The sequence below is a fragment of the Sceloporus occidentalis genome, unplaced genomic scaffold, assembly GCF_023333645.1.
Source record: "Sceloporus occidentalis isolate IW3139 unplaced genomic scaffold, rSceOcc1.0.p SCAF_1, whole genome shotgun sequence".
Taxonomy (NCBI): Eukaryota; Metazoa; Chordata; class Lepidosauria; order Squamata; family Phrynosomatidae; genus Sceloporus; species Sceloporus occidentalis.
Window position 1 is genome coordinate 231,418,142 of NW_028316981.1, and position 24,733 is coordinate 231,442,874.

Genomic DNA, 24,733 nt, shown 5'->3' on the forward strand with positions numbered 1-24,733 from the left:
CATTTTTCAACAATGGGAACTACTGTTATCGTTATTGGAAAATGGCTGCTCCGCAAATGCTTTGATAACAGGAGAGAGTGAGACGTCTCAATGATGATTAAATCACAGGAGGCAAGCATGATTAGCTATCATACCTGTGCACTTTGGGAATGATTTAGCCACGTTTTAGCCACAGTAAGGCTCCATGTGATAATTGCCATAGAGCTGGAACAAACCAGCAAGTTAATCCGCCTTCCGCACAGCTTGGGAGCATGGTGATTACATGCCACACACTCCCAAGCCGCCTGGAAGCCATCTGGCCACTTACTCTGGGGCAGCTTCATGACACTCCGGCAGCTCAGTGTTTAAATGCTATATGCCACCGGAGTGTCGTGAATCCAGCTTCCAGTCAGGGCATGGGCACAAAGTCAGCTTTTTGTCATCGCAAAGCGAGGTGGTTCTTTGCCACACCTTTTTTGAGCAGCTTCAAGGTGGATTGGGGGCGCAGCATGCAGTTGCCATGGCCATAATCCACCTTCGGAAGGGGTGGCTTCAAGCCGCCCCTTCTGCCACTCTACTTCACCCCATAGTGAGTTTACTGACCCTGAATACTCATTTCAATGCCTTTTGTAGCCTCACTCAAATGCATTGGATATACAGTATGAAGGCTGATCAGTTCTGCAAGAGGACAAGATTGCAGCAGCTGTGCTCAAGGATTCTTCAGCTAATACATCTGCATGTCCTAGTTAGATTTCAGCACATTGGTGTATGACAAATGTCAGAGGGCCTATTTGGCCTCAGGGTAACAGAGCCCGTGTTAATTCAGGTTCTGATTATTGGATTTTTTTGACACACAAATCTCTTTAAATTATTAAACATCTTGGAAGATTTTCTGCTATTAGTTTTCCATAAATGAGTATATTCGTGTGCAGGGAAAAAAATTACTTTCCTTGTGCTTTATGTAAGAGGAGATGACCTCTCTCCTTCCTGTTTCTCAAATAATATTCCTGCTGTTTTTGTACGTTTTATAAGACTGAACAGATCTGCTTTCTTTTTGAATTTTTATTCACAAATTCATTATATTAATTGGCTATTTACCAAAAACAAAAAACCCACAAAAAACTAAAAATTTGCATGTAAGTTTGTTGTGAGAGCTTGACCTGAAAAATAAGATAGAAATGTAGTCAATTAAATAACTTGAAGTGGGAAAATAGCAGGCAGTGGACATTTTAACTTCATGCACCTTCTAAGCCACTTCTCCATTCCAATTGGCTCCAGGAGATTTTTAGGGCCACCAGACTACTGTTACATGCAAACGTGCTTAATGTATGGTTTGGCTTTAGGCCTTTGTATCTGATAAAATACTTGTACATTTCATTGCCTTGTTTACGCTTTCTTCTGTTCTTCAGCTGTCAAAACTGATTTCATTAAACCATTTTTAGCCTGCTCATCAGCCCAAAAAGTTTCACAGCTTAGATGGCAGATCAATAGTAATAGTAATACCCCCCCCCCCAAGATAGTTGCAGCTCTTAAGATCACAATATAAAAAGAGAGTGTAAAAGACAGTTGAAGAAGAAATAATTATAGAATTAAAAATCCTGAGATAATTAAAAAAATATATCTGCTCTTGAAATGTAACAGAGTGAGCATCTTTGTGGGGCTGTCATCCCAAGCACTGTGAGCTGTAGAATGAAAAATAAGGCCCGAAAATATGAGAAAATATGACAATTGGCACACTTTTTTTCCACCCTTGAGGAAGACCTTTGTCAGCCCATTCTCCAATACTTCTGGTGGCCTCCAAGAGTAGCAAAACATTACCTGCCCTCCCCTAAAAAACCCCAAAATTTCTGATGTAGGAGAAATTGGGGGCAACATAGAAACGCCTGGGGGGGTTGTCACAGCTGGAGTTGACAATATTATTGAAAAGACCAAGTCCCCACCATATCTCAGCATGTAAGTGTTCTTCGAGTGTATCCCTGATAATGGCCCTATCTTCTGGAGGAATATATAAGAATATAGAAGATAATGGCCCTATCTTCTGATAGGATGAACCAAAACAATGGACAGGTTCATATACATCCCCATGTCCATCTCTGGTTGCATGGGGTGGCAGTTGCATGGGCTAGCAGTTTTAGGTAGGAACTAATAAAAGGAAAGTGGCAGTTGTAGGTGACTGTGGAGGGAGAAGTCCTATAACTCTCACCTTTTCTCAAAGCTGATGAAGTTTTCCTATTCCATATGGCCCTCAGTTTCAGCCTGGTGTGGTGGCTGTAGTTACCTGAGAGGTGAAGCAAGGGACATCTCTTAACAAAGCTTATGGAGTGGCCCAGTTCTCTTCTCTTTTAATGTTTAATTTAGGATGGGTAACTGTGAAAGGTTAGGGGTCTGCATCAAGGGGTCTGTCTTATTTATTTATTTATTTATCATGTATTGCTCCCCAGTGCTCCATTCTCTGAGCCATTTTAGTCCTAGGAGAGATTCACTTTAGCTCCCCCCACCCCCAATTTTAAAAGAATGCAGCCTGGAAGTTGACTTCTAGGTTACTTTCATTTTGGGGGGAAAGGGCTCAAAACATGGTGAAATTGTCCTCAGCCCAGGTAGGAATGAGTGTGAATCATTTTATAAGATCAGTTTGGAATGGCTATCAGGGAGGGGGTGCCCACAAAAAGAGTTTTTTGGGGGAAATGGTGCTTGCAGACCACACTTCTCCCTTCATGGGATTAAATGATCAGACATGGCCTAAACTACTGCATTATCTTCTCTTATATTTTTGTTATTAACATAAATTAAGTCAGAAGTGAAAATGCATATATATATATTTTAAAAATCATGTAATTATTTTTTAAAAACTTTTTGAGGAACGTATGTATTTTTTTATTTGGGCAAGAAAAAAAATCCAAAAATATTATTGGAATCATTTTGCAAATAAAATTGGTTTTTCTTTTTAAAATATCAGTATTGAAACATATGCATGTTATTCCCCCTCTTTACATGGATGTGTAATGATTAACCTTTTCAAAATCCTTCCATAAAAAATCATTCATCTACATTTGTAGAAATAATGTGTCTTGATCCTACATATGTGTAAATTGTTATGCATATGTGAGCTAAAAAGCCACCCACCTCTGATTTATGTATAATGTGAAAATGATCGAGTGTAATGACCTACAAGTAACTAGCATGCTAATTTCTAGCTGAAAATTCTTTCTAGGGATATTGAAATAAGTCTAGGTTTTGTTTTTGGTTTTTTTGTACCAGCTTGCATTTCCTTTTAAATGTCACTCTAAGGGTTAATATTGTTTGCGGCAAAACAAAAGATTTCTGTTTTATTATTTTTGACAGCTTGACACATCATGTTGGATATTTCTTGCTTAGATTTATTTTGCTGTTTTCTTTTTTAGCACCACCAAAGTTTACAAGAACACCCGTTGACCAGACAGGGGTCTCTGGGGGAGTCGCATCCTTCATCTGCCAAGCTACGGGAGACCCAAGGCCTAAAATTGTCTGGAACAAAAAGGGCAAGAAAGTCAGCAATCAGAGATTTGAGGTATTAGGTCCATTGTTCTGTTCCTCTGAAAAACATTTACTTTAATATCACTTGATTATTCCCTACTGTTTCTGAACCATGATAATTTTAAAATGGCAGTGCTGATTATCACAGTGGCCTATCAGAACAAAAAAGATGAATGTCACTCAGATTTCTCCCCAAAGAGCAGATTAATTCTATTCATAAGGCTCATCCATACAAACCACTGACCAGAAGGGGACTACGATATGCTGTGAATGTTTTAATTTTCTTGCTTTGTATTCTCTGTGTTCCACCAGAGCGTGCTGGTTACGCTCTACATATCAATGACCTTTGGGGCAAGAAGCAGAAATGCATATGCACAGTATTGTCAGTGGTGAATACTATGTAGAAGCCTGCTAGAATTTGAACTACAATTTTTGGGGAAATGAATGAAGTTGCTTTTTTTTCAACCATAGTCAAGGACTACCTTTACTCAGGAGAGAGAAGGATGCCTGAGTCTTATGTTGAAGAGAAGCCTTTTAAATCAGTATAAAGAAAGTAATGCAGTAATAATACAGGTTGATTCTCCCTTATCTGTAATTCTGAAATTGGACATATTCCAAAATCCAAAATGGTCCACATGAGTAGCTGAGATAGTGACATCTTGCTTTCTGATAGTTCAGTGTACACAAACTTTGCTTCATGCACAAAATTATTAAAAACATTGTGCACAAAATTACCTTCAGACTATCTCTCTCTCTCTCTCTCTCTCTCTCTCTCTCTCTCTGTGTGTGTGTGTGTGTGTGTGTATAAACATAAATGACATTCAAGTTTAGACATGAGTCCCATTTCCAAGATAACTCACTATGTATATGCAAATATCAAGAATCTGGAAAAAAGGTAAAACATTTATGGTCCCAAGGATAAGGGAGACTCAACCTGTATAAGTAATAGCTGTTAAATATGGCATTGGTACAGTCCCCTGCTGCATTCTTACCTGCTTCTCCTGTTCATATTGCTCAGTGTACTAAAGTTGTGTGCTCCTCACCTGCCTCCTCTTGTGAGGGCCCTGTGTATATTGATAGCATTTCATATGTAAATTTACTTTATTACTTGCACTATTTAACCCCCTGGTAGTTTCAGGCTAATGTGAAAAAATGAATAGATATGCCAGATTGTGAATGAAGCTATTGATTAATTGATAGTAAATGGTAGGTTGTAACATCCCACTCAGTAATACACTCTTGTGGCATTAAAAATAAAGGTGGAGAACTGTGTAATTATGGTGCCATGCTGCAATAATTCTGTGTTGTGCGTTCCTTTCCCCCTTTTGCATGGAAATTCTTCTTAAAATTTTTTTATAGGTCTTGCTGGGAGCATCTCTTCTGTCCCATTAGGGGTTAGATAAAGCTATAGATCATAATGGAGTTTATTTTTCTTGAATAAAAACAAACAAATAAATATATCTATTTCCAACCCCCCCCCCCCCAATGCATCTTCTAAAAAATAAAAAGGTCATAATCAATGTTTGTTAGAGAGCCAGTGATTTGAGCATTGGACTACAATTCTGGAAACCAGGGTTACAATCCCTGCTTGGCCATGGATTGCCTTGAGAAAATCACACCCTCCAGTCTTGGAGGGAGGCAAAGGCAAGCTTCTTCCAAACAAATCTTGCCAAGAAAATGTCATAATAGGTTTGCCTTAGGTTTGTCTTAATTTGGAAATGACTTGAAGGCATACAACAACATCAACAACAACAGTAGTTCTTCTGTGGTTTTTTTCTTTAAAACATTTCCTGACATGTAAATATGCTTGCTCACAAAATGAAACTCTTTGTGAAACCCACATGTTTTCTAATCTAGATAGTTTAAATTTAAGTTCACTGATAGATGTTAAAAAAATTTATATAAGCAAACTTTGCCAGGAATAAGAAGTGTACCTGTTATATTGTATTATTTCAATTTTCATTAAATATACAGTCGGCTCTTCTTATACATGGATTTCATATATACGGTTTCAAGCATCCACAGTTTGAAAATGTCCCAAAAAACTATAAATTTCAAATATCAAACCTTGATTTTTTATAAGGGACACCATTTTGCTATGTCATTATATTTAATGGGACTTGAGCATCCAGGGACTTTGTTATACACAGGGGATCTTGGAACCAAACCCCAGCGTATAACAAGGGTACACTGTAATATTGCCATATAATACAGCAATATTATTATATATTATATCAATGAAATTCACATACATGATGGATATGGTCAATGAATAGTATTAACTGGAAAGAATAAATAAAAATCCTGTTTTATTTGCAATGAATTAATTTAAACTTAATTAAACTTAATTAAAGTATCAAATTATAAATTCCAATTTAAAAGTTCTGCCTCGCTCCATCTGGTTGCCTCTCCGTCTCTACCTTCCTTCTGTGCTTAGTGTGTGTCCTTTCCTCATCATCCTGTACTTTTCTTGTCCACCATTAAACTGTATTCCTTGTCATTTTTCCCCTTGTGTCTTTCCAAAAATCCTTTCTCATCCATGTTAAACCGAACTTATATCAGCAGTTAATTATGACAGTTTTATTTTGACAGTCTCTATTACTTCAGTTTAATCATTATCAGTTCTTCTTTATCAAAACTTTATTCCTTAAGTTCTCTTCAGTTTTTGAACTGGTCCTTGTCTCTGTCTTCTCCACTCTTTAATATGCCCACTTTCCCTTTCCACACAGCTCTATTAATTAACACCAAATCCGTCACCACAGGTCTACCTGTCTCTCCCTTACCTCCAGTGGAGAGTTACAATGGAAGATCTTTTTATCTATGCACCAACTTGTTTCTATTCCTTAGTCCAAAGAGAGTTTCTAAACACTTAAAATCAGCTCTCAAACGCAGCTGCGGATTGCTTGTAATCTACAGTAAGCGCCACGTCATTCCTCTCAAGGTACTTCTCCCTTGGGAATCTCTGAAGCTGGGCACTGATTCCAATCCCCATGAGCCCACCCAAGTCCCCTTTATTGGGGAAGGGGCATTTTTAACCAATTCAATTTTAAATTTATTTGACTAAAATGCTGTGTTTGGATCTGTTTGCCACCAGCTTCTGTGACAAGAGTCTGATCGCTCCACCATTTTCCCGGAAGTCCCTCCAAATCCTGAATCTTCAAAGCTGTAGTCCAGCACTCAAACTGTCATGCTATCTCTCTAGGAGGCTGTACCACTTGGCTTTATAAACCAATTTCAAATTTATGGGCAAATGAAAGGGTACTGGTTAATCAGTAAAGGGTCCACAGGTGTAAAACTTTATAACAGAATAACGAAGTTTGCATCATTAGTGCCATAATATTTTTGTATATGAATGTGAAAACTGGGCAGTGACAGAAACTGACAGGAAGTATATAAACTTATTTGAAATGTGCCACTGGATAAGGAATAGTTCTACAGATATCATGGACCAGCAAAAAGGCAGATAAATGAGTTCAAGAACAAATCAGGCCAAAATTCTCACTGGAAGCCAAAATGACTAAACTGAAGCCATTATAGTTTGAGAACATCATGAGACATGTCTCATTAGAAGAGAAGGTAAAGCTTGGTTAAGTTGAAGACAGTAGGAGAAAAAAGGAAGCCCACATTAAAGGTGGATTGAATCAGTCAAGGAAGCCACAGCCCTAGATGTTTAAGATCTAACTATTAATAACAACATTTCTTGGTGGTCACCAGAATTCATATGATCAACAGAAGTCAAAGCTGACTTGATAACAAGATATAAAAACAATTGGCCCTCAGTATCCATGATCTTGCCATCCGCAGATTCAAGCATCCGTGGACAGCAAGCCTGCGTTGCCCCCACAGCCCCCATCCAGTGCTGGTGTGTGCACATTGCCGCACTGCCATTAAGTCCTTTGACCCTAACGTGGTCAAGTGCACGCACCGCCATTGAAGTTCCATTTTTCCATTGTTCTTAATGGTGGCATGGCCATGTGTGCACACCACCATTGGGGACAGTGGAAATTGAGCATTTGAGAATTTTGGTATCCGTGGTGGGTCCGGAATGGATCCCTCTCAGATACCAAGGGCTGACTGTATCTTAATATAGGTATCTTGTATAAGTAAGTATTTTACCATTTGCTGCAGTATTAGTGGTTCTGCAAACACCATTTCAACTGAATATACAGTAACCCTAAAGTGTATGGAAAGGGACTGTATCTGAGTGGTAGCAAAGACAGGGGGCAGGCCTGTAGCTAGGCCTTTAGGGTCCTGGGGCAGAAAGTAGGGCTCGGTAGGGCAGAGCGTTCACATGCTCTCGAGTCCTACCGTGCACCGTGGGTGCCATCTTGGCTCACCACCATTTGGGAGGGCCTTTGGCTGGGGCCCCCGGGGTGGTGCCCCGGTTGCCCCAGCCTAGCTACAGGCCTGACAGAGGGTGGTTCATAAGTATGTGGAATTTGGAATCCATGCCAATTTGCTAATTTTCAGGAAGCTATCCACTGTGCTGAATCTTTGAGAGCGCTTTTAAAGCTTGGATTAAAACTTTGAGTGGATTTGCCACATAATTGAAATTGGAACCATCAGCTATCACTGAGTGGTAGTAGTAGCATCACCAGGCTTTGTAACTCACAGTGTGGGGGGCTGCCAAGGGGGGATGCAGTGGCGGCTTGCCTGGTCTTCCCTTCCCACTCCCTTGCTCACTTGCTGCCTCTCCTTGGCCAGACAGGGAAGCGGTCACCAGGCAGTGGCCTCCGTTGCCTTCCCCACTTGTCACACACCTGCCTGCTTGCCTGCCTGCCCAGGGCTGCCTGGGATGTGCTCACCCCTCTGCTGCCACTGCCACTGCCTTGCTTTCCACCTCAGGGAAGCTCGCTCACCTCTTCCTTGCTCTCACTGCTTCCTCAGCTCCCTCCTTGGGGAGAGAACCAAGGCAGCTAGGAGACCTAGTGGCACCACTGAAGGATGGGACACATGTTTTGAATGCAGATATTCCACAATTTAGTGCCCAACATTTCCATGTGTTTTGGAAGGAATCCTGCTTGAAACCCTAGAGAGCTACTACCAGTCAGTGGCAACAATACTAGACTAGATGGACCAGTGGTCTGACTCATTATAAGGAGCTTCGTATGAAGTTGTGCATGTAAAGCTACTTTTCGTGTAGATGCTCCGCATACATTTGAATCTGGTTTTGTATCACTTTTCCATTTACTGTGTTGTGCATGAAATTCTATCTGTGTATTTTGTAGGTGTTGTGTAAATATAATACTGCACATGTTTTTCAATGAAAACTCATTTTCTTTTCAATTTAACTCTGCCTATTTGATTTTGTGGAACGATATTTTAGTTTTTCATAAATTTATGAGGAGGGATGATGATGATGATGATGATGATGATAATGATGATGATAATATTACTATGATACTATGCCTACTATTACTATGATTGCAATTACATTGTCATTATTTATTTATTGCTGTTACTAATTCTAAATCGGAATTGATTGTTATGTATGTTTTTAGAAGTTTAAAATTTATTTATTTATTTATTTATTTATTTATTTATTTATTTATTTATTTTGGAATACCTGCATTTTTATATACATACATAATGAGCTATCTTGGAGATGGGACCCAAATCTAAACCCAAAAAATTATTTATGTTTTATATGTCCCATATACACATAGCCTGAAGGTAATTTTATAAAATGTTTTAATAATTTTATGCATGAAACAAAGTTCATATTTATTGAACCATCAGATAGTACACTTGTTACTATCTCAGTGACCCAAGAAAACAGTTTTGGTTTTTGGAATATTTTGCAGATAAGGGAGACTTGGCCTTTACCTTATATTAGATGTGAAGAGTAATATGGAGGAAGGAGGGTGGGGAACCTGTACATGGACATGTATGTGAGACATGTAATAATGTAATCGATATCTAATAGCCGACAGTAACCCAGGATATGTTATCTTACACCTTCCTGATCATCAGCCTGACTCTTACACAATCTGGAAGAACTAGTTGTATCACAAACACTATGACCACAAATTCTGGAAGTTCTGTACAGAGGTTAGCAAGCCTCAACTCCAGCCTGTCACCTGTGTTTCCATAGACCAGAGACATCGGAATGTGAATCCCTAGGAATAGCTTTCCTAGAGCCCTATTTTCCTGAATAATTTTACAGCAGCAGTTTTACATTCCACAATGTCTGTCTGCCAGTACAGGCAATAACTTCGCTTGGAGGGGGTGTGGTGGTTCGGCATGCACCGAGTGACACCCCAGAAGGGGGTGACACTTGGTGAGGCCCTCCCCATATACTCCTCCCTGTGCTGTCCCCCCACACACTCCTAATCTCCTGTGCCATCCCGTATTCTCCCACACAAACCCCCACCCCTGTGCTCTCCCTGTACCCCCGCACACATACTGCCCCCATGCCATCCTGTCCTTTTCCTCATCAGGAAAAGTACAGGACAGCGCAAGAGGAGATGTGCACACTGCCCCCAGAAGCCCTGCTTCCTGGAGTACAGGCAAGACACTAACTGGAAGCTGATATGGGATGCTGGTGTCCTAGACAATAGTATCCTGGCCCTATAAAGATGAAAGCCTTCAGTTTAGTTGGAGCTTTGTTGGAGCTGGTCACTATCCATGTTCAGATTCTGGTTTGCCCTGTGAGCTGTCAAGATCCTATCCTAGTTTAGCTCAAGATTGCTGGAAGGACAAGTTATTAGAAGGGCAGGATAATTTGTGATTAATAATAATTATATAAAGTATTTCAGCATTGCTGCCCAGCCCACAAGGGCTCCTGAGGCAATGAACAAATAAAACTCAATTAAAACAATACAAAGAGAAAAAAACATTTTTAAAACACATTAAAATACTGTTTTAAAATTCCTAAAAGCAGACTAAAAATAATGCTAGAATCCAGTTTTTAAAAGTTTAAAACATCAATTCCAAACACTGACTGCCATCAGAAGAGCACTATTTTGGTTGCCCACTAGAAGCTTTAAAAGTGTTGGGGCCAGCCTACCTTCCTTTGCCAGGGAGTTCCACAGTCAAAACACTGCTACAGAGAAAGCCCTATTAAATGTACCCACCAACCTAACTTCCTGAGAGGTTGGGACACACAACACTACAGGACCTACTCTGAAGATCTAAAATTTCTGCCAGGCTCATATGAGAGGAGGAAATTTTTCTGAGATTTCCTTGAAACACCTTGAATTGAGCTTGGAAGCAAATTGGAAACCTCCGCAGTTCTTGCAGGACAGGTGTTATATGGTCTATAAATTACACTCCTGACATGACTCTGGCTGCTGAATTTTGCACTAATTGCAGCTTCTGCATGCTTTTCAAGGGCAGCCCTATGTAGAGTGCATGACAATACTCTAATTGGGAGGTAATGAAAACATGAACCTGTGGCTGCATCTGTCTTTCTTAAGAAAGAGTGCAGCTAGTGCACCAGCTGAAACTGGGCAAAGATGCTCTTGACCACCACAGCAACCTGGGGTTCCAGGCGCAGCTCTGGATACAAGAACACCCCCAAGCTATGAACCTTCAGAACAGATTTCAGTTCAGTCACTGGTTTTGTTTTCTGCTTGGTTTTCTTAAGAGCTCAGGGAAATGAAGCCTGTGCTTTGTATCCATTCTAAAGGATGCTTTGGAGCAACTGTGACAATTCCCTGGGCTATTCCCTATTCCACAGATTAACCAGCACACCAGCAGAATCACCAACTCTAGCAGCTGGAACCCCCCCCCCCCCCGACATTCAAGAATCTTTCTGGATCCTTTAGGCTCTGTGGGTGGACCATTTTAATGATTCATCGCTCCTGCAGAAGTTTGGAGTCCCAGCAAACCAAAGCTCCTAAGCCAACTTTTGCTAGAAATCGGGTGGTGAACAGGGGCCAAACTAGTGGCATCCGTAGGGTTGGCGTCACCCAATGCGGTCACTCATGATGTCATTCCCCCCAATTGACCTCCTCCCATTTCATCCATAGAATGAATCCACAGAATCCTTAGTAATGCTTTGTTGCACTAATGTTACTCATAAATTGTAATTCCCATAATATTTTTCAAAAATCACTTTAAAAATAAAATTACATTCAGTGATATATGGGAATTATGGTTTATGCATACACATTAGTACAAAAACATTATTATGCATTCTGAATGGTGTGGTATGGGAGGATGTCAGTGGAGGGTGACACAATGAGTTACTGCACTAGATGACACCAAACCCAGTGATGCCACCGGTGGGTGGAAGTAGTTATTATGTTCAGGGACAGGAGAAAATGAGGAAGGCTCTTCAAACAGATTCTCCTTGTCAGGATTCTTGGACAGTCAAGAAAGCTCCTTTTTCATCCCTCCCCCTAAGTCTTCAAATATTTCTCTTCCTACCATCATGCAATTTCTTATGCTTTTCAGGAATGTAAATTTTCCTCGCCCTGCTGCTCCAGCCTGTAACTCTAAATATGTGTAACCTTAAAGCATTAAAAGTGTGTAATGTTTTTAGTGCTAAAAAGCATTGGCCAATTAGTACTGTGCTAATTCAGCATTAAATTAAGCACTGTTTGTATATACACTAAATGGTCTAAAAGCTCAGAATTGTTTTCAGCTGAGCCAGAAGGGGAAAGGTCTCAGCTCTGTCAAATTCTTTAGCTACAAGGTGCCTCTGTGGTCAGACTTACAGAGCTAGAGATTAACAAATCTTTTGGGAGTTTTGCCTACATCTTCTCCTTTTTTTAAATACAGGCTATTTTTGCACACAGAAATATAACTTTACGCCACAAAGTGGGAAAAAGAGGTCTGATAATCCTTAAGAAAAAAAATAAGTTAATTCCAGGATCCATCAGCATTCTCTCATGCAGTTGCACTTTCCATGTTTCTGTAGAAGATTTGTAAAGACAGTGCTTTTCTCCTAACATAGAATGTTATATTATTGGTGCTAGAGGCCTGGCATAGACAGGGGATAGGTTGGTGTTACAGTGCTCCCGAAGCGCAAATAAATTTCCTGGGTGTGATGGTTGATCTAGCCTCAGAGTCTGCAGTTTTTCTAACTTGCAGCTGCCAGCTGGCCAAAGATGTGTGGCACAGCATAATTTGGATTTAATGTTTTGCAGTGGCCTGGAAACAACTCCTTCAGTCATTGTGAATGAAACACTACTGCCATGGCTAGATCATCATTACCGTGTCATGGCATCATTGCCCTATTATGTCCTTGTCAAAGTAATTAACAATTAGACTAACCCATAACTATAAACTTGTTAGTGTAAGGTCACTTGGGTTTTAAAACTCTGCATTAATTTTTCCCCATTAACTTTTTGCACCGAAGGCCACCTAAAATACAATAAGCACTACCTGTAAGGACTAGGAAAAAAACAGTTTTCTAATTTTTAATGTGCTCTTCTAAGCTTATAAAATATCTTACATTGGCTTTTAGAGTAGCTATATTCTTTCAGGATTAGCTGAGAGGTAGGGATTTGTAACAACACCTGTGACAGCTATTGTTTCCTTCAATAGGTAATAGAGTTTGATGATGGATCTGGATCAGTTCTCAGAATACAACCACTTCGGACTCCACGGGATGAAGCTATTTATGAATGTGTTGCTTCTAACAGTGTTGGTGAAATAAGTGTGTCCACAAGACTCACTGTGTTGCGTGGTAAGTTGCATCCATTTGGAATTTAGGTTTTTTTAAAAAAAACATTGTTTGCTATTACTTCTTACGCTTGGTAAAGAAAGTCATTTGAAAGGTATAATACTGATAATTAGGTATTTGGATTGTGGGAAATCTAATGAGTAAATCATGCTGATACCATCTGTTGTATTTGTGTGTACAGACCGAATTTTGTTACTGTTTTCCCTCCTATGCTGGGTAGTTGTTCTAATTGTTGGCTGAGTGTTTCCTATATGATGGTATGTTGTGTGGGGGGCTGGTGATGCTAAAACCATGAATGCTGTCTTGATGAGTCTGTGAACCTTTTGAATTGGCTTTTAAAAATATTAAAAATGCTGCTGAGATCCAACAGGGGCACAGCTGGGGAATTTTAAAATAAGAGGGTTTCAGCTAAAAGCATGTTATAGTTTTGCAGATGTAGTGGGTTATCAGAGTGCTGGTCTTGGCATTTTATGCTGTCTGATGGGTATTTATATCAAAGGTAACCCAAGCAAGTTGACACTGACCTTGGCAAAATGATATGAACAGAATTTATTTACATAATGATGAGCTTCAGCTAAACACGTTAGTGAACACAAGCATGCTTGTCATCTTGTTCTGATTCCTTGTATTTCTTGAGCATTCATAGCTAGTGAATCTTATTTTAAAGTCAAATTCAGTGCTCTCACCATATATGAGATCTATTTCATCCCTCACAGATGTCACTCCTGTGAACCACTGGTGAGAACTCGCTGTAATAAAACAAAAACAAAACCCAGAAAATAGATGGCCTTATGCATCTAATTTCCAGTCTTCTAGAGACAAAGAGATTTACTTCTCCATTACCTGTATTGTTTTCTGACATTGTATTTCTGTACCAAGGTTGATACTCGGTGATATCCAAGGAGTCTTATGTTCTTGGAATACATCAATGAATGAGAATTTAGAAGCTGATTTTTAGGGTTCTGTGTTTTTCTCCTTTAATTTAGAAAGCATTTTGGCTAGTAGAGATTTACTTTGTAATTCAGTTTCATTGTTGTAAGACTGGTTTGATTACTGTGTGGTGGTCTTTACCATGACAAAACATAATTTTACTTAATTTTCTGTATATACAATGTTATTACAAACATTGGTTACTCATAATTGATTCCTTTGCCTCAGTAAATGGAGGAGCAGATTCAGGTGATTGCTCATGCTTTTTTTTTTAAAAAAAATGTGGTGGTGGCAGTGATATGGACAGAAAATTGTGTCTTTTGCACCACAAACCTGCAGTTTGTAGAATTCAGATGTTGTTTTTTTAAGTAACCTTTTAGTTACCTTGGAAAAATGGGACAGTAAATAGATACTGTATACAGGTTGAGTATCTCTTATCTGAAAAGCTTGGGACCAGAAGTATTCAGTATTTCAGATTTTTTTTCCAGATTTTAGAATATATGTGTTTACATATACTTAATGAGACATAATGAGGCTAGGATCTGTAAAATGGCAGGAGGCATGGATTCCTGCCATTTTATAGATCCTTGCATCTCTCTCCAGCTGTGTTTCTCGCCAGCCTCACAAATACAGTACAGGTACATACTGTACTATTTGTGTTGTAGCTCAACGTATTTTGAATTTTGGAGTACTTCACCTTTTGGAATTGCTGATAACGGATACTCAACCTGTATACACACAACACACACATAATTATAACAGTAAATACTTACCTTATCAGTGACTTTCAATTATAAGTGTAACTGCTTCCTTTCAACACGATTAGTTCCCGTGCTCTGTATAAAAGTCAGTTTGGTATGTACCGAGATCTGAAAGCTTTAAACAATTAGGAAAGATGCTATAGTGGAGGAGAGTAGTGACCATGTTGCTGGGAGAGATGTATTTTCTTACAGTATCCTAAGGCTTGCAGAGAACAAAAGTATACTCTACAAACTGAATGAAGAAAAGAAACTAGGGTGTTTGAAAGAAAGGAAATGGGCTATGGGAGGAATGGATGAACTAAGAGTAGACCATGCATTGAAAAGAAACAGACCTGTGCTATTGTTCATAGGCCTCTGACTAGTTTATAAGACATGTTAGGTTTCCCCTACACTAGTAAATCTGCAAAAGTACATTCTCAGAAGCTACTAGAAATTCCATAGCTCAGCATTCTGCTTTTCTGTTCAATATAGCCATTGTTTATAATCTATAACCCTCCACCAATTCTTGGTTATATCATCTTGGCTACCCATTAGACTAGGTGCTGTTTTGAAGAATATACTTTAATGTATGCAATGCAAAAACCAGAGAATCTTAGACTACATGCACAGCAAGTTGAAGCTTTCTTACTGTAGAACTATGCTATCAATTTTGGTCCCATGATATGTTGCGAGATAGAGTGTTTTCTTTCTTTGAAGAAAAAAAAGGAGGATTGAGAGGATATAAGTATATAAATCTGAACTGTCTTTTAACAAGAAAGCTAATTTTAATAGATAAATTTAACAGGAGGGGCTAGTGAATATATTTTTTTTCCATTTAGATTTTTTGATGCTAATGTTTTTGTAGCAGGGATCACAAGTTTAATATGAATATGGATAATATGAATGATAGCTTTTGCTTGCTAAGTAGTTGATTATCTCATAGTTCCTTCAATAACTCAGTGAAGTGCTATGCAGAAGGGTGACAACCTGTACATGATTTTGCACTGCATAGTTTATGGATCTCTAATGTAATGAGATGGGTGTTATTAAAACAACTTCATCTTGTACAAAGAATGGGAACACAAGTAAAAGAGAGAGGAGGCATACAGTGGGGCAAAAAGTATTTAGTCAGCCACCAATTGTGCAAGTTCTCCCACTTAAAAAGATGAGAGAGGCCTGTAATTTGTGCTGTGCATGTATTTGTATAAATAAAAATCCACACTACAAATAATACTAAGGAGGAACCAAAGGTAATCAGCTGTCTGTCATATCTTCAAAAACTGAAACGATTACTCACAGCTTCATCAAATAGAAACTAATGAAATACAACAAATGAACACCAAATAGAATTTGCATCTGTAATTAATTTGTTTTATACTGTATTAATTTTAACAGTTAAAATAAATAGAACAAGTTGAATAGTTTATTATTGCATTGCCATTCAAAAGGAATATAAATCTCTATATTCCAATAAAGGCAATAGTGCTAACTGGGAGGTGCTGTGTTACTCCTAATAACGTGCAGCAGTGTATTTACTATGTAAGTGTCATGGGTAATTCTCATTGCATCCCATTGTGGGAGAAAGGCAGGATATAAATCTTGGAAATAAATCCTGGAAATAAATTGCTGTTCAGCTTTACCATAATTGAACATGTTAGAAATAAGTTTCAATCTGTTGAAAGGTCAGATTTTCAAACAGTGAAACAAACAGATTTCCCCAAAGTTAGCAATAATATAGACGATAAAGACAAAAATATGTTCATGTTTGTACATTTGATTGATACTTACATTAATAACTTTTATTTATACCTTAGTGATTTTGAATTTGTGCTGTTCCAACACACTCTGCCATTGAAAAACTTTTGAAAATTTCAGATTGCAATGTAGTGGCTAGTTCACAAGCAGGATGGGAGTAACATAGAGCCTTTCTGTTCATGTTTCCCAGCAGTTAATACTGAAAGCTGCACAGGCTCTGATACTAAAAGTAACATAGAGCCACCATGACTAGAAGCCATCAAAAGCTTTATTCTCCATGCATTTTTTTCACATTTCCTTTTAAAGTTATCTCAGTTAGCAGCCTTTGCTACATTTGGTGGTGGCAAGGTGCACAATTCAGCTATTCAGTTTGAGAGGAAGTGCTTCCTTTTATCAACCTTGCTTGCAGATAAAGACTCTCTCATCTGTTTGTCTCTTTGGATAGATGTTGTCCATTTATCTAGAAGCAGGAAGAATGCTTTCTTGATAGCCTTATTCCTGAAAGACTCGTCTTGCCTTCTCTTTACACATTTTTCATCTAATGAAAAATATTTTCATTTTTAAGAAAGCCTGTTTAGTTTTTTATTCTGCCACTCTCCTGAATGTTTTCCTCCCAAATCTGAATTGTTAGCACATCCTGCATACCTCACACTGTATTTTGGATCTCCATGTTTTCATATTTCATATCTGGAGCCAGAATGTTCTCAAAAGGTCATGATGACTCTCTTGGAACACTAGGTGAGATTCCTGTGAGAAAGGAGCGCAGACCTGAGTACATGTGGATGACCCAGGTAAATATACAATCAAGGCTTAATGGGTGTTCTAACTGCTCCTTCCTTCCTGCAAATCCTCTCCATTTCCTCTTGCAGTGGAGGTCTCATTGCACCAAAGTAGTAAGCCAATTCTCTCTGCTGTGCTTCCTGCCAAAATAAATGTATTATTAATGTCTCTGTCCATTCACCCTGGGGTTGTCCTGATCCAATCAGGACACCCTAATGTTAAATCCTTTAAAAAGTCTCAAATCCCATTGTCAATTCCTGGGAAAGGACACCAAGTCTTTGTTACCTTACAAGATAGCACAACTCCAGAGGCTAGTTTTCAGGTAAATATTGGTCTCAAAAACTTAGTCTCTGTGCACATAGTGCGCATACAGTTGTCCCTGGCTATGATCTGTGTCACTTTCAGAGCTCTGTCTGAGCAACTCCTGCTTTCTGTGGTCTACTCCTGCCTTCTTAAAAATACCACAATCCTTTTTCCATATTTCTGTTTTGGTTAGCTTTTGGATGCTGTATGTTTGAATTGCTATTGTATTTGCGTGTGCTTGCACTCTGCATTTTTCTTAATAAAATCCTCTGAATTCTCCAAACATGGAGTTGTCCAGAGTTATTAATGGTATACAAGATGTCGATGATCCTAAAGGTTACCAAGCTTCTTGCAAAGCTGACTTCGCCAACATTTAAAGTCACACTGACATACTTGGTGAGGACCTCTCTACAGTCCCCCACCTTTCTTTGGGTAACAGTCTTGAGTTTTATTTTAGTGTATTCTGCTGTTGGTTTTAATAAAGACTTTCATCAGTTTTTTTTTTTCATTTTAAATAATAGGGTTTTTTCACTATTTCTCTAATTTTTCCTTTACATTTCCAAGTGATAGCTGCTAGAAAAAATGAAGCATAAATTTGTTATCATAATTAATAATTGTGATCTGCTGCTGTAACTTTTATTAGCCAATTTGATTCTATGTTCTGACTGTTTAATTTCAGTTGTGAGTAATTATTGATTTTTTATGAGTGTGAAAAATATATGCACATTTGTTGCTGTTAAGATTCATGTATGAACCCAAGCAACCTTAATGATATTAAGCTGTTCAGAAGTTTTCTGAAAGGCATAAATACTTACTGATGGATGAAAAGGAACTTAGAGCTGTTCAAAGCTTGGTAATATTTAGTAATTACTGCCGCAGTTATTCATGTAGGAGGAAAACAATCTGTTTCTCCAGTTCTGAAAGGAATTCAAATTCTGGTTCAGTTGATTAATCCATCAGATACTAGTTTCATTAAGTACAACAAAAATGGTCAAAGTACAGTATAAACCTCTTACCATGGAATGATGAAACCACTAATAATGGTGACCCATTGAAATGAATGACTTCCAGCTGATGTTTACCTTAACGTTGCACTGGAGGACCTAGAGATTCTTAGAGAGAAAACCTCTCTAGGCATTTCTAGGTCCTTCAGCACAACACTATGATCAACTTCCATGAGAAGCATACCAGAGAATTGCTCTGGAGGACCTCGGAAATGACAAGAGGGAACTTTTTCCCCGGATGTGGGTAAATGAAACTGATACCAGTTTCAGGGATACAGAGGTCTTACTGTAGGTCCCTGGGGCTGCATACTCTGCCATCTTTGCTTCCCTCAGCCCCTCCAGACTCCCCAAGACATTATTTATCTGGCTTCTAGAAACAGTGAATTGCCAGCCCAGTGAAACGACCATTCCTTAACTGGCAACACATTTTATTTGTAATATTTAAACTGAAGACAGTCCTTCCCGATTATGCCTCTTTCTATAAAGCTTTCTTTAGATATATGTTAAAAGCTACAGGTGCCAAGTCATTGGCACCCCATTCCCCAAAACCTCAGGGGCAAAGCCTGTGATTGGGGCAGGTCTTTGTGGTGTCACACATCCAGAACAGGCAAAGGTTGGTCTGCTGACTAGAACTACTACTGATGTTGACTGTAGAAATTGGTATGATGGCAGTGTGGGTAAATGGGCCCACAACTGGAATGAAGTCTAGCTAAACAGATAATATGACAATCCAGAGCCAAGAGAAAAACAACAAGCACTTACTAGCTAGAGCAAGTGCCATCATATCCACTAGGTCTTACCTGTGTTGGTAACAGAGTTTCTGTAATGATCACTACTAGTCCCCAGAAAGCCCCCACCCCCAAGCTTAGTGTTACTGGGTTTGTATAGCAAGATGACACACATTTTATGTTGCTGGCATGCTATCTTGCCCCAAATAGTGCAACTGGTCGAAGTGTATGCAATGTCAGCTCTCGTCCCAGACTTGACCTTTGGATGCACCACCAGTATTGCACAAGCACAACATACAGATTTCTGGACACTGGGCCATAGACTCTTAGAGCCAACTGGAAACGGGTGCCCAGGTTTTAAAGCCCCTTCCCTCACAAAACAAAAGTTTTTCTTCCTGCCTAAAGAAGCACAGCAGTTCTCTCTGACTTCAGTCAATGCCCTGAGAAAGGGCAATAATAATTATAGGCAGGAAGGAATCTGTCAAACAAGGAAACATCCTTTTCATGCAGATTTTTCTGAGATGCACACTGTCTTCTATGTTGCACTGGTACTTGTTCCAGGAAATGTGAAGTGTTAACTGACAGACAGGTGGATGAGTTCGGCACAGTCTTCTACACTTATTACTGTTAGGGCATTTCTTAGCAGATCATGGTTCTCTTATATATTTAGACTACCAAATGTGAACAGTTATTTTCAGATGTACAGATCTGGAATTCCAACCACCCAAAGGATATACAGTAATGAGTATATCAAAGCAAGAAATTGATTTGCCCTTTCATGGTAAGAGACTAAAATATAATAAAATAGCAATGACTAAAGGAATCTGTTGAAAACTCTTTTTAATGGACAGCATGGTGTTTTTATATGTAGTGCTCAGTCTCACTATGATAGATCTCATTTCATGTAATGCAATGACTATTCTAAACTGACATCAAAGGGAGCAGCTGACTTATTATTCTTCCATTAATCTTGGGTTGCCAAAATGCATTAATAAAGTCAATATTCACCAGTTAAATCACAAATGGAATTTCCTTACCTTCCTTCACAAATGGATAAATCATCTTGTGCAAAGGTTTCACTGTGACTTAAATTATTCCATTAAAATGATTTACTATCAAGCTACTATATTCGGCTTGCTAAGTTATGAATTGTTGCCAGGTAATAGTAGCATGTCCTCACATTTTTATTTTCAGAGCTTCTTGTGAAATGAAGCTTTGGTTAAAGCATGGTTTGCATAATGAAGAAAGGTGTCAGATCAATGACTCTCTCTTAACACACACACACACACACACACACACAAATCAATCTCCGTTGTTGCATTTGTTTGTAATTTTAGACACTTGCCTGGATCCAAAGTCTTGCTTGAGCTGTTTTCCAGTCTATTAGACTGAGTCTCACTTTCTTTATCAGATTTCTGGGAGAATTGTTTTATTTTGGATTGGAGCCATTGATTTCATTTGTTTTTCTGTAATCTATGTGTGTGCATGTGTGTGTGTACCTGAAATAAAATAAATAACCCTTTTTCTGTAATATAAATAAAATACACCTGAAAAAGAGACTAAAAATAACAATTGTAGTAGAACACACATTCCAACTGTTTAGATCAGATGCTGGCAAAGTGCAGGCCATCAAATGTTTTTGCATTGCAACTCCCAGCATTCTTCCACATTGCCTAGGCTGGTAAAGGCTGATGAGAACTGCAGTTTAACAACATCTGGACAACTTCACTCTGCTCATCCCTGATCTAGATAATTCAGATGATAATTTACTTGTTTTTGTGTTTTTAAAATAAATTGGTGTTTTCAATTATGAGTTGTGCTTTATTAACCACAAAGTTGCAATGTTTCCTTCTTTGCAAGCAGCTGATGGTACACTTGGTGACACGCAAAATAAGTCTTACATTTCATTTTGGTTTATCGATATTCCTTGATTTTGTTATCTCATGATTAATGGTGCAGTTGCAGCTGAAAATGCATTTTAGATACAAAATAGATTTGGTATGCTCCTTGTGTGATCAAGGCTAATAAGTTATCGGTCTGTGAAATGCTTAGCCAGAATAAGGTTGATGTTATCAGTCCCCCACCTGTTTTCATGCATCAAAGTGTGCCCTGTTAAACTAGCCACAGAATTTACAAGATTTAACAAGGGCTAGGTCAGAGAGGTAGCTGACTTTCCCAGTTGCACAGAGTGACATGTGCATGTGCAGTGATGACAGGATCCTTTCATCTCTTGTGTGCAAACAAATGTGCTCCGAGTTGTAGTATGTTATGATGAATGGTTCCTAATTGTTGCATTTTGAGAAGGAGGCATTTCTTTCAAATTTTGTTTACCTTTCCCGCCTTTTGGTCTACCAGTAAGCATTTGATCACTAACATGTTCTTTCGGAAGCTAACATGTTTTTCTCTCCATAATACAAAGCTTTATGGGGAATAGCTCTTAAAACAGAATTCTAAACACTGGTTCATTTTAACCTTTGATGCTGAAAATTAGTATAGGAAGCAACCCCAATTAGCAATTCTAACATCAAAGGGTACAAAATGCTGCTTTCTACTCCCAGTGCCCATATCTAACTCCCACTCATTTTAAGGGAAGCAAAGAACATTCCTTTGAGTCCTTTATCAGATAAATGAGCTGTTAAATATGATCAGCCACATTTCCAGCATGTGCCTACCAGGACCTTCTTTAATATTATCTTCAACCAAATTAGATAAATCCTATTTCCTCCAGTCTACCCACTTAAATCTCACCCTTGGATTGCTATCAGAGTCCCAAATTTGAATACTTCGGGCATCATTCAGACCCTCCCATATAACTTGATTGGGAGACAGCCCTCCATAATGAATATAGATTTTAAAAAGCCTTCACGTTTTTCTCCTCCAAGTCCCACCCCCCCCCCCAATCTGTCATCTTCCTCTTCATATTCAGTATTATTCTTCTTGTTTGGATCCCCCACACTATGCCCAATAATCTTCCTGGAATAAATCTCCAAGGTCTCTACTGGGTCTTCATTATTGTCCCATTCTGACTGTGAGGTTCCCCCAAAATCTGTGGCTTCGCCCTCCAATTTGGCTTCTTTATCCTCATCTTCCTTCTGAAGTAGAATAGGATATTCAGCTTCATTCTGTAAATCACTGTCTTCCACCTTGTCATCTGTTAACTTTAGATCCACACTAACTTACCTAATGCAGTCTCCCACTGAAGCAACTGTTATTAAGTATCAATGGAACTACCCAGTGTTTAATTTCCTCTGATCCCAATCCAAAAAAGCTTGACCTTCTCACAACAAACCACAAACCCTTCTGTCCAGCTTTACCTGCAAAGCGTATGGAAAAACAGAGCAACGTCCAGTTTTATAAAGTTCTTTTCATCAAGTTCTATATCCTTAGTGATTCAGAAGGTTTATTCTTTTCTCTCCTTTTACAGGTAGTTTTATAAGACTCTCTGCACTCAGTCCCTAGAACTCACATAGCTAAAACAAAAGAAAAGAAGGGGGAAACCCCAACTCTCATAGTAATCCAAAAGCCAGAAACTCACCAAAGCATCTATTAATTATTGGTTTGAAGATTCCTTCTACTTTTTAAATCCAAATATTAGTACAGATATACTTAGAAAAGGAAGTGCAGTTGCAGCTTAATGTCCATTTGGCTCATGGACAGTGGGAAGAGCTGTTGAATTTGTCCCTCAATCCCCCTACCTTGGTCCCAGTCATCTATTATAAGTCCATGGAGCTCTGGGATTTTTTTCAGTGGGGGGGGGGGGAGTTTACAGATCTTTGTGGGTAAATTCTTTATTCCCCCTTTCTCAGGGGGAAAAACACAGGACGAAATTTGTCTCCAAACCTGTGCCTATTGCTGCTGCCACCTTCTCCTCCATACAGCTGTGTGGAAAGGTCTCATGGAGATATGTTCTGTACCTGGAAGTCTAGCACCTGGTATTCATTGATGGTCTCCCATTCAAGTACTAACCAGAGCTGATCCTGTTTAGGTTCCAAGATTTGGTGCTTTTATGGGAAACTTAAATAATATTTTTTTAAAATCTTAAAAAAATAGAATCTGGAACTTGTTGCTGCTGTTGTTGTTGACTTCTATAACTCCTAAGAGGGCCTGGAGGATATCCTTGTTTGGATCCAGCTATAGAGGCATAGATGGATGGGTCATTGCTACTGTCCACTCTCAACAAGCCATTAAATAGCCATGCCATTAAATGTACTTCCCTTTCCAGGAACCAAGTGAGAGAGGAAAGGTTAGGGGAGAGATTCCACTTGGGTGAAACTTTATGCTCTGTCTACCCATGCAAGATCTCAGCCAACACTTGATTAGTGAGGATAGCAATGAGCTGAAAAAGTAGTTTGGTAGGTGTGCCCACATTGACATATATAACACAATTTTCTATAAGGTATAAGCCTTCATAGACTTGAGTTTAGCAGTGTTTCTCTCATGTGGTTGGTTACTAGTCTCCGTTCAAGCATATACAGAACAGGGCCATCACAATTTAAAATCAGCATCTTCAGATACTGCTCTCTAAGCCCCAAAAGATTATCTTTTTCCTAGCCCAATTGATGAGTCTAAGATTTATACCTCTAGATAACATATAAAACGATGTTAGTCTGATATATATATATATATATATATATATATATATATATATATATAATCTTTTCTACCACCTCATGGCAAAATTCAGAAGATGTTTGCAAATACCCTCATTTTAATTATTTCCCAAACTTAACATATGAGTTTTGATATTACAGCTGCATAAAGGATAATGGAGGCAAAAATAGGAGTCGTGCATGAACAGTCATATATTTATACTTTGCCTTAAAAAAAACAACCCATGGAGGATTTTAAGAATAACTTTGAGGGTTCACTGGGAAAAAGGCAAGAATTTCTTCAAGGCATCTTTGCCACATGGTCTGAAAGAGACATGGATGATGTGTAGACATTTTCCCTGGACCATGTCCATAATGTGTGCTGTTCCCAGTTGAATTTTACTCAGCACTAGTTACAAGATCTTAAATAAGACACTGGTTATGGCTATTTTAGTCATTAATGTTCTAAACCTTAGAGCCCAGAATAGCTACAATCCAAATAGGCATGAATGTCAACACAGGACATCATTTGGTTGTTGCTTCTTTCCTCCCCGAAGCGATCTTGTCTCTCTAGTGGACATAAAATAGTGTGACTGCCACTTGGCATAGGATCAATGAACATAATGAAACTGTCACTTAATGTAAGTTTTACTCCCTTGCTGCTCAACAGACACTCTTCCCCTCCCATCCTTTGCTCTTCATGTATTGAGCAGAGGTTAGATTGAAGAACTCTTCACAATTTTGCTGCTCTAATGTGAAACATAAGGGGAGATTGATT

General features: G+C 38.8%; 1 protein-coding gene across 12 annotated transcripts in view; it reads left to right on the plus strand.

The window, feature by feature from the left end:
* PTPRD (protein tyrosine phosphatase receptor type D) overlaps nucleotides 1-24,733 on the plus strand; it is a 1,452,104-nt gene that overhangs the window by 1,172,885 nt on the left and 254,486 nt on the right. For all 12 annotated transcript variants that reach the window (XM_089489811.1, XM_089489739.1, XM_089489757.1 and 9 more), the window contains 2 exons: nucleotides 3,381-3,526; nucleotides 12,988-13,129. In XM_089489811.1, the coding sequence (XP_089345937.1) occupies nucleotides 3,381-3,526; nucleotides 12,988-13,129 (288 nt within the window). The remainder of the gene's footprint in view (nucleotides 1-3,380; nucleotides 3,527-12,987; nucleotides 13,130-24,733) is intronic.